The sequence below is a fragment of the Misgurnus anguillicaudatus genome, chromosome 17 (genome assembly GCF_027580225.2).
Source record: "Misgurnus anguillicaudatus chromosome 17, ASM2758022v2, whole genome shotgun sequence".
Lineage (NCBI taxonomy): Eukaryota > Metazoa > Chordata > Actinopteri > Cypriniformes > Cobitidae > Misgurnus > Misgurnus anguillicaudatus.
The window spans coordinates 24314767-24325208 of NC_073353.2; the positions used below are offsets into that span (position 1 = coordinate 24314767).

At 36.0% G+C, this 10442-nt stretch overlaps 1 protein-coding gene across 1 annotated transcript; it reads left to right on the plus strand.

Moving 5' to 3' along the window:
- Positions 1-1287: 1287 nt before the first annotated feature.
- LOC129452180 (2-oxoglutarate receptor 1) lies at positions 1288-3238 on the plus strand. The gene is made up of 2 exons (XM_055215879.2): positions 1288-1692; positions 1862-3238. The coding sequence occupies exons 1-2, from the start codon at positions 1654-1656 to the stop codon at positions 2867-2869; spliced, it is 1047 nt and encodes a 348-aa protein (XP_055071854.2). The 5' UTR covers positions 1288-1653; the 3' UTR covers positions 2870-3238.
- Positions 3239-10442: the final 7204 nt, after the last annotated feature.

The window sequence follows — 10442 nt, forward strand, 5'->3', positions numbered from 1 at the left end:
GCTAAAAAATAACAAAAGAGTTTCGATATTTTTCCTATTTAAAACTAGTAGTTACATTGTGTACTAAGACTGACAGAAAATTAAAAGACTAATTTTCTGTCGGTGTTAGTACACGATGTAACTACAGAAGAGTCAAGTTTTAATTATCCCTAGAATATCAAAAGTGTCTAAAGGTGGTAGATCCTTTTCCTATACTTAGCCCCTAAGCTCTGGAATGATTTACCAAATAATGTTCGAGTATCAGACACAGTCGATCAATTTAAATCTAAACTTAAGACATTCTTCTTTAACAAAGCATTCACATAAAATGTCCAGTAAATGTACTTTTCCCGCAGTAGTTAGTCTAGAACAAAGCACTCACATACCTCATATTGGTAATATACTATTGCCGCAATAGTTAGCCTGTCTGGAACCGAGCCGACTTGAACCACTATAATGTTTGACACTTGCATTGCATGCGAACGGCCCCTACGCTAATAGAACTCTGTTTTTCTCTCCCTGTCTCGTCCTCGACCACGAGGACCATGAGACAAACAGACCCAGTTCCGGTTGCTGTGAAGATCATTGCTTCACTGATCCACTGGCTGTCCTTCAACGTGATGACCAGCCGATGCCCGACCAACGACCACCGGCTAAACCAGTTTAATTCGCTTACCCGCCTCCTATCCCTACCGTTTCTATATATATATATATATATAAATATATATTAACTCCTCCCAAGGGTTTTTGTCCTTCTAGGACTTTTTCCCATTGGGTTTTTTTTCCTAGAGGGTTTTTAGTCCCAGGGAGAGTCAGCCAACTTTGGCTTAACTTAGCACTTTACTGTATACGTTACATTATTAATATGTTCGCTTGTACGGTTCAACCGCTTTCTCTACTTCTTATATTATCTATTGATTTTCTGTGTTCTCCTCTACATCTTCTCATGTAAAGCTGCTTTGCAACAATTAACACTTGTGAAAGGCGCTATATAAATAAAATTGAATTGAATTGAATTGAATTTTAAATAGATAAAATATTAAACTCTTTGTTTATTTTATAGCGCTAAGCTAATGGTCTAATCAGATTCAATGGATTGTGCTAAGCTATGCTAAAAGTATTAGCGCCAGATCCGGAGATCAGCTGAATGGATTTCAAAACAGTAAGAATCAAATGTTTAACTCTAGGGGAGTTAGAAAATGAGCATATTTTCAAAAAAACTGAACGTCCCTTTAATAAACGTTGTGAAACGTTTCGTCGGGGCTAAACGCAGCCCTGGATTTCACAGGCAGGGTAAAACATTACAAATGAAAGCTAACCATTCTGTGTAATTTTGTATTTAGCATACTGTATCCTCAAATATGTATATGCTCAAATATATAACTTGTGGGTGTGAATGAGACAATGAGAAGAACTGTAATTTAATCAGATGATTCATCACAGAGACTCCCAGTGTCGGGGGGTTATAAAGCCTTAGATTTTCTCAGCAGGTTTCAGGAAATGTGATTTCATTAGGAAGTTGCTGTGAATGTTAAACAGTAACTCAAAGTGCAAATCCTGACTTCTCTGGAGGAGAGCGTCATGACTCATTTCTGTAGCATGTGTTAGGGGGAGTAACGACAGATAACAACAAAGATAGACAACGGACACATAACACATGTACTCATATTCAAGATGGACATAAGTCATCAACACAATGGAGGAACAGTTATGGTGAGCTGATATTCTTGTACTGTATTAACATATTGTTTTCTTTACAAAAAAAATAATTATACCATGAATTATACATGTGTATGATGTTTTTACATATACCATGTATAAAATTACTGTATGATTTGTAAATGTGGTATGTGATTATGATAATCATTCAGTACTATTTTAGGTGCAACACACCGCATGTCGGTCAGATCTGGAAAATAATGCAACTGACTGTTTTCCTGTCGATGAGTTCACAATGAGGTATTATCTCCCTGCGATGTACACCATAATCTGTGTAGTGGGACTCGCAGGTAACCTCACCGCACTCTTCATATACCTGACAAAACTTCGACCCTGGAAAAGCAGCAGTATTATCATGGTAAACCTGGCAGTGGCTGATCTTCTCTATGCACTGAGTTTACCTGTGCTAGTCCAGTTTTACATTACCAAAAACTGGACCCTGGGGGAGTTCATGTGCCGTTTTATTCGCTTCTGCTTCCATTACAATCTTTACGGTAGCATCCTTTTCCTCACCTGCCTCAGCATCTTCCGTTATGTTGTGGTGGTGCATCCACTGAAAGCGGCTCAGATTGGCAGAAAAAGATGGGGCGTTTTGGCCTGCCTGGTCGTTTGGACTGTCTCCTTGCTGGAAATTGCCCCAATGTTGGGAATGATTACATTGAAAGAGAAGAACAATATGACACAGTGTGTTGACTTTGCCAGTAATGATCCACAGGTGGTGTGGTGGTACGGTTGGATACTCACCATTTTAGGATACGTGATACCGTTGGGGGTGGTGTGCTGGAGTTACATCTGCATTGCGGGCACTCTGGGCAACAGTATATTCAGACATAGACAGAGTCGTTCCCGAGCTCGCATGTTCGCCATTCTGATTCTGGTTGTGTTCGTGGTATGTTTCTTGCCTTATCACATCATGCGCGCGTTAAGAGTTGATAGCCTGCGCCGAAGTAACGTGTCATGCACATTCAGGAGAGGAATCAATATGGTCTACATTCTGTCCAGACCGCTGGCGGGTGTCAACACCTTCTTCAACTTAGCACTTTATACATTGGCAGGGGACAAATTTCAGCAGGCTTTCTGGAGCTTGGTGCACAGGCGACACAGAAACAGCAACATAGCTGTGATCCATACACCAAACACCCTGTCAAAGATAAACCTCACAAGGATCTGATTATGTCATTTGCCCGCTTCCTAACATGAAAGGGAAGTGTTTGGACAGTGTTCTTGTAGCTCGGTGGTAGAGCTTATTCCCAGGGGAAAATGCATATGTAAATGTTTTTGTTGCATTTCATGTCATAGTGGCATTTATTTTATTATTAAGGTATTTTATATTTTACTTACTGTATGTTATATCCAACAGATATTGGGGGGACATTCCACTTTTTTTGGAGGTGTGCTCATTTTCCAGCTCCCCTAGAGTTAAACATTTGATTTTTATCGTTTTGAAATCCATTCAGCTGATCTCCGGGTCTGGCGCTAGCACTTTTAGCATAGCTTAGCATAATCCATTGAATCTGATTAGACCATTAGCATTGCACTAAAAAATAACTAAAGAGATTCGATATTTTTCCTATTTAAGACTTGACTCTTCTGTAGTTACATCGTGTACTATAAGACCGACAGAAAATTAAAAGTTGTAATTTTCTAGGCAGGTATGGCTATGAACTATACTCTCATTCTGGCTTAATAATCAAGGAATTTGCTGATGTAACATGGCTGCAGGAGGTGTAGGGATATTATGCACTACAGAAGAATCGAATCTCTTTGGTATTTTTTAGCACGATGCTAATGGTCTAATTGGATTCAATGGATTATGCTAAGCTGTGCTAAAAGTGCCACCGCCAGACCCAGAGATCAGCTGAATGGATTTCAAAACGGCTAAAAATCAAGTGTCTAACCCCAGGGGAGCTGGAAAACGAGCATATTTCCAAAAAAGTGGAGTGTCACTTTAAAAACACAACCCTTTTGGTACACTCAACATTGTACAAAAATGTTATTAATCATAACCAAAAATGTAAATAAATGTATATGTATATGATCAATACAGTGGCACCATTTTATGTTGATGAGTACACTTTACAATGAGTAGAAAATATACAACATATGTGACTATGGACCACAAAAACGCTTTTTATTGATGTATGGTTTTAGGATAGGACCACTATGTGAAAATCTGTAATCTGCGGGTGCAAAAACTAAATGTTGAGAAGTCCTTAGCAACAGTATTACTACTAATACATACATGATATATATTTATGATAGGACATTTACTACATTTTTTCATGGAACATAATCTTTACTAAATATCCTAATGATTTTTGACATAAAATCAATAATTTTGACCCATACAATGTATTGTTGGCTACTGCTACAAATATACCTCTGCAAATTATGACTGGTTTTATGACAGGGTCACATACACACACACACAGCTTTTTTATGAGTGTTGGTGTATTTAGAATATGTTATGGCCTAAAAACATTAAAACTGAATTTGCAGCCCTTCGCCCTCGGGCACAGCAATATTGACGGAAGTTATAGCGAGAGGGGGAGTAGTCAGGAGTGATGATGTTACTGCGCGCTGAGGTAGAAGTGCAGCAAACGAAGTGCTCTTCCTCCATACAATATAGTTCTCATTTTTTATCCACTTAAAAAATCGCCACGTTTATTTTGTGCCACCATACTTACTTGTGTAACCACTCATGTAACAGTCTTTAAATAGGGAAAACATGGAAGTGGTTGGTGGTTTCTAAATTCATCCCTGTTTGGATCCTAAGGAATGAATGGGGCTAGGCTAAATACTAAGATATTTACGACACGCTGTACAACCATTAAAGGGACACTCCACTTTTTTGAAACTACAGTATGCTCATTTTCCAGCCCCTTTAGAGTTAACATTTGATTTTTACAGTTTTGGAATCCATTCAGCTGATCTCTGGGTCTGGCGCTAGCACTTTTAGCATAGCTTAGCATAATCCATTGAATCTGATTAGACCATTAGCATCCCTCAAAAAATAATCAAAGAGTTTCGATATTTTTTCTTATTTAAAACTTGACTCTTCTGTAGTTACATTGTGTACTTAGACCTACGGAAAATTAAAAGTTGCGATTTTCTATGCAATATGGCTAGGAACTATACTCTCAAACTGGTGTAATAATCAAGGACTTTGCTGCTGTAACATGGCTGTAGCAGGTGTGTTTATATTATGCAGCGCCTGCAAATAGTCCCACTGACTATTATTAGCTTACATTTAATTTAGTTGCCCTTATCAATGGCCCTAAGCACTTGCCAAACAACCAGTAGTCTGTGGATATTGGCATATGGACAGACTTTGCTTTTCCTGACCTATATGTTTGTCTTGCCACACATAACAATTAAACCACCTTTGTGGAACACAAGGCTTATCATAATGGATGTTTTTTTAATGAAGGCTCACTGACAAAACTTTGCAATTACACAGAATAAGAGTACTAATTTATGTGTATTTCATGTATTTTTATAGGATTTTTTATACCAAAATTTCACATACCTGACATATGGCTACTGCTACTGTTTTAGCGGCGGCTGCGAAAATGTCAGTATAACTTTAGTTCCACTTGATAGTGAACAACGTAGGCATGGACGATCCATTTACTTCTCCTTTGGTGTTCTTGTCTGTAAAACGATAACTCAGAATTCTTGTTAATCTGTTAGTACAGTTTATCGCACAACAGCTTTGTCCAATTTAGACACATTTCCCCCGTGTTTTCACTGATTTTACACTGTACACAAATGCTGACGCTCTGTCTTTTGCCACTCAGTGGGCGTAACCGCAGTCATTTTTGCCGAAGTCAGTCATTTATTAAAAGTAAGTAAGGGGACTATTTTCGGACAGTGCGTAATATCACTACGCCTGCTGCAGCCATGTTACAGCAGCAAATTCACTGATTATTACGCCAGAATGAGAGATTAGTTCCTAACCATATCGCCTAGAAAATCGCAACTTTTAATTTTCCGTCGGTCTTAGTACACGATGTAACTACAGAAGAGTCAAGTTTAAAAAAGAGGAAATATTGAAACTCTTTAGGGTTTTTTAGCGTGATGCTAATGGTCTAATCAGATTCAATGGATTATGCTAAGCTATGCTAAAAGTGGTACCGCCAGATCCGGAGATCAGCTGAATGTATTCAATAAAAATTAAATGTTTAACTCTAGGGGAGCTGAAAAATGAGCATTTTTTTTTTTTAAAGTGGAGTGTCCCTTTAAGGGCACACACTGAGAAAAGATAGTAATGTATTAATAAAACAGTGGTGTTTTCCTTTAAGATGTTTGCTTATGCATGTGTCATCATCTCTTAATGTTGGGAAATTTCCACCATTGAGTGCTAATGCAAAACAAGACGTTCTTTGATTACATGGATGACTGAGCATTTCTACAGAAGCACACTGCTACGTATGGCAGGCATTCTAATCACAGCAGCACTAAAGTAGTTGTTAAGTATTAAATTATTTTAAGGAAACGTTACCGTAAGTAAACCTTCATTCCTTCAGCCAGGTTTCCGGGACTTTCTGTTTTGAACAATGAATCAAAGATTACTCTGTGTTCCTCCATCATGCTGTTTGTGGGAAAGTACTGTCTGGACTGTGTTAAATGAGCTTGTTTCCAGAAGACGCCTTTACCTTCCCAAACCAATTACAGTAGACAGCATCAGAGAACAGACAGTTACAGTAGACAACAAAGGTGAACACTACTTGAGTATTTAAGTTACATTTTCCAAGCATCTGTGCTTTATCACAGTGTTTGTCTAGGGAAAAATTACTTTACTAAAACATGTTCACTAGATTCTAAAGAATAGAATCATACTGTGTATTCCTTTTATATTGCATATTAAAATTAATACATAATTACATAAAAATTTTGTACTTTTATTTTTCTTGAGTAAAAGTATGAAAGTACTTTTTACTTAAGTAAAAGTAAAAAAATTACTAGATGTTTAATGTATTTAAATATTAAATATAAACCAAAAACTTAAAATTATGAAATGTAGTGGAGTAAAAATAATGATAACATGCTTTGGAATGTATGTTTTCCAAAGAAAAACCCTGATAAAATATGAATACTTGAAAATCGAAAGTAAAAGTACTTAAGTAGTGTCCGTCTCTGGTAGACACCATCACAGAGGAGAAAGACTTTATAACATACATAAAAGAACAATTGAGTTTTCAACTTTAAATCAAAAATATAAATGTACTAAAGGTGCCCTGTTGTAAAATGACTACTTTGTAAATAGTTTACCTCTAAAGGGAAAGTGTACTTTTTCAAATCTGTTTACAGTCATATAAAATAAAGATTCCAGTGATATCAGCGACCTTTATATATATTTTAAAGCTTTTTTACTGTAAAGGTGAAGGTTGCGTTTGTTACTTTGGACACTTAGATGTGATTATGGCAAGTACAGTATAAAGCTCTGTCAATATTGTAGTTAATAATTGATTGACATTATACAGAAGGTGCACCAAACAAAATTATCTGCCATTGTTCTGTGACCACAAGGTAACGCAAACAAATTAAACTAATCTCTGCACCTACAACAAACACATTTAGGTACAAAAGTGATCTTTTATGTGAGAAGCAACTAACCTGACATCTTGTTATCTTGCTAAAGTGTCATCTCGTACTGCAAATGAAAGCATAACCTGTCTGTAGCAGACGTTTTTCTAAAGTGCACTGTGTCTGTATGGTTTCTGCCTAGTATAATAGTGTACTTGAATTTTATTTTGACACCTACTAGCATCATACCAAATTAATTTATTATCCATGATTACATGATAGGGCTGGGATGATTATGAAATTTGGCCGATGGTTAATTGTCTAATAAATTGTGGCGATTATGACAATTAATTGCCTGTTTTATTACTTTGACATTTAATTCTCATACATTTTTTTGTTTGTTCATCAAATAATTTCCACGGTTTACCTGGCAGTAAATATTAATACACATAACACATATTATTATTTAATGAAAATATCTTTAAAAACTGAAAGATTTTCATAAGAAATAAACACAAAAAGTGTCTAAAAAAATAAATAGTAGCCATTATATATGTCATATTACTGGACCACATGTCCTTAGTGCCTGCAAAAAAAAAATCAATTGCTTACATATCCTTAAGAATAGAATCCTTCACTTCCCTAAATTTGGAATTGCTTCCTACCTGGCAGTTCATACTGCTTATCAAAGTTTTGCAGCATTTCTTTAAAAGCAGTTTTTTCCAATGAATGGCTTTGCAATGTATTGCGTTACACTGTCAGTTAAGGGGTGCCATCAGATACTGTCTCGTTTATACAGACGCTGCAGCTCCCCCTTGTGTTTTTTAGAGAGATGTGCAATCATTGCGGTTATCTGAAATCATTGCTGTGAGGTCAAACAATCGCAATGAGACAATAATTTAATCATTGTGACAGCCCTTATGATTACTTCATTCCACTGTAATTTCTAATAATTAGAGTGTTCCTAAGATAAAGGTGTGTAGGATTTAACTGGTCATGTGATCTCATTGTGGTGTTTGTTTGTTTATTTATTTATTAACACCATTCCAGCATCTATTGCTATATTCATGGAGAGAGCTGGTTAATCCAAACACAAATTAATCCACACACATGTTGAGGGGAGAGACAATCTGGCAACTCCAGTTCATCTAACCTGCATGTTTTTGGCCTGTGGGAGAAACTGGAGTACCCGGAGTAAACCCACACTGACACAGTGTGAACATGCAAACCAAATTACAGCACTTTCTATTGCAGGAATCGGACTAATACACACAAATTAGAAATAGGAAAGTTCAAATGATGACACATTTGTTGAAGTTTATTAAATTCATAAATATTCTGTTGTGTTCTTTCAGAAACATGTGTTGTGGTCATTTCAAGTGTGTTGCAGAGGATTCTGAGAACTCTGATTTGTGCCAAGACACTGAAAAGCACAGAACATGAAAAACACAAAACATTCATGGAGTATCACCGACCTCTAGTGGTTGAAACAATAATACAGCATTTATAGCACCTTTGACATTTTTTCACATTGGCCTCAGACAGTAGTTTGATATTCAAGCAACACTTACTTTGAAAATGATTGAATGTCACTGCATTCGATATTAAAATATCAAACAAATTATAGTGGACCTTCTCAAAGATAATTTTGTTTGTGTAACTGGTTTACTGGTTTTACTAAAATATTTTAAAGGGGACATTTCACAAATACTTTTTAAAGATCTCAAATAGTGTCCCCAGAGCACATATGTGAAGTTCTAGCTCAAAATGCCATATAGATAATTTATTATAACATGTTAAAGTTGCCACTTAGGTGTGAGCAAACGTGCAATTTTTGGGTGTGTCCTATAAAATGCAAATTAGCTGATCTCTGCACTAAATTGCAGTGCCGTGGTTGGATAGTGCAGATTAAGGTGCGGTATTATCCCCTTCTGACATCATAAGAAGAGCAAAATTTTAATGACCTATTTTTTCACATGCTTGCAGAGAATGGTTTACCAAAACTAAGTTACTGGGTTGATCTTTTTCCACATTTTCTAGGTTGATAGAAGCACTGGAAACCTAATTATAGCACTTAAACATAGAAAAAGTCAGATTTTTATGATATGTCCCCTTTAAGATCACACCACACATACTGTATGTAGTTTATAACATTAACTGTCCACTTGTAACTAGAAACTGTTTTACGCATGTTTTGTCTTCTGTTATAGTTTAGTTTTATTATTAAAAACAAAAAATAATATATTGAAATACTGTGAAATAAATGCAATGACATTCTTATTACAGTGTTTACAGTAAGTGCCAAACTATTTTTGAGGCCACTGTATATAAATAAAACACAGAAATTAAGTATTAAAGAAAACACAAGTTTTTCAACATTTTACTATGTTCTCCCCTCAACCCAGACGAACCAATACACACCCATCATTTTTCAAAGCGTGCACTCTTAATCGTTGTACAGCGCTTCTTGAAAGTGTTAGCATCTAGCCCAGCCCCATTCATTCCTATGCCTCCAAACAAAAGTTTTATTTTGTGCAACCATACTTACTCGTGTAACTACTAATGGAACAGTTTTTAAATATGGAAAACATGGAAGTGTTTGGTGGCTTCTAAATTTATCCCTGTTTGGATCCTAAGGAATGAATGGGGCTAGGCTAAATGCTAACACATTCACCACTCGCTTCACAATAATTAAGTGCACACATTGAATAAAGATAGGTATCCATCAATCCGTCCAAGTTGAGGTAAGAACACAGCAAAACATCGAAAAACTGTGGTGTTTTCCCTTAACAAGATTATCGCTTATAAAAATTTTCCATTTTAGTGTATTTAAATGGTCATTTATTTTACATGTGGATATTAAATATTTATTTAATAAATCAACATTGCTTATTAACAAGCAATAACAGTAAAATCTCTGTACATACAGTATTCCACAAACATCTGTTTTTTATGTTGTATTGCACTTAAATGAACCAAGCAATTGAAATACATTACAATCATTTCAGAACACCCAAACTTGCAATGGCACACATCCTTATGTCTTTTGGCCTCATATACAGTAAGAAAGTAATCGAGAAAACACAAAATAGCAGCACGGATTCAAAGTAGAAACATAGAACAACAACAATGAACAAAAAAAGCAAAACAATAAAATTCGATAGTCTTTTTTTGTCTAAAATAATATTTTTCTGGTACTGCATTCCAAATATATA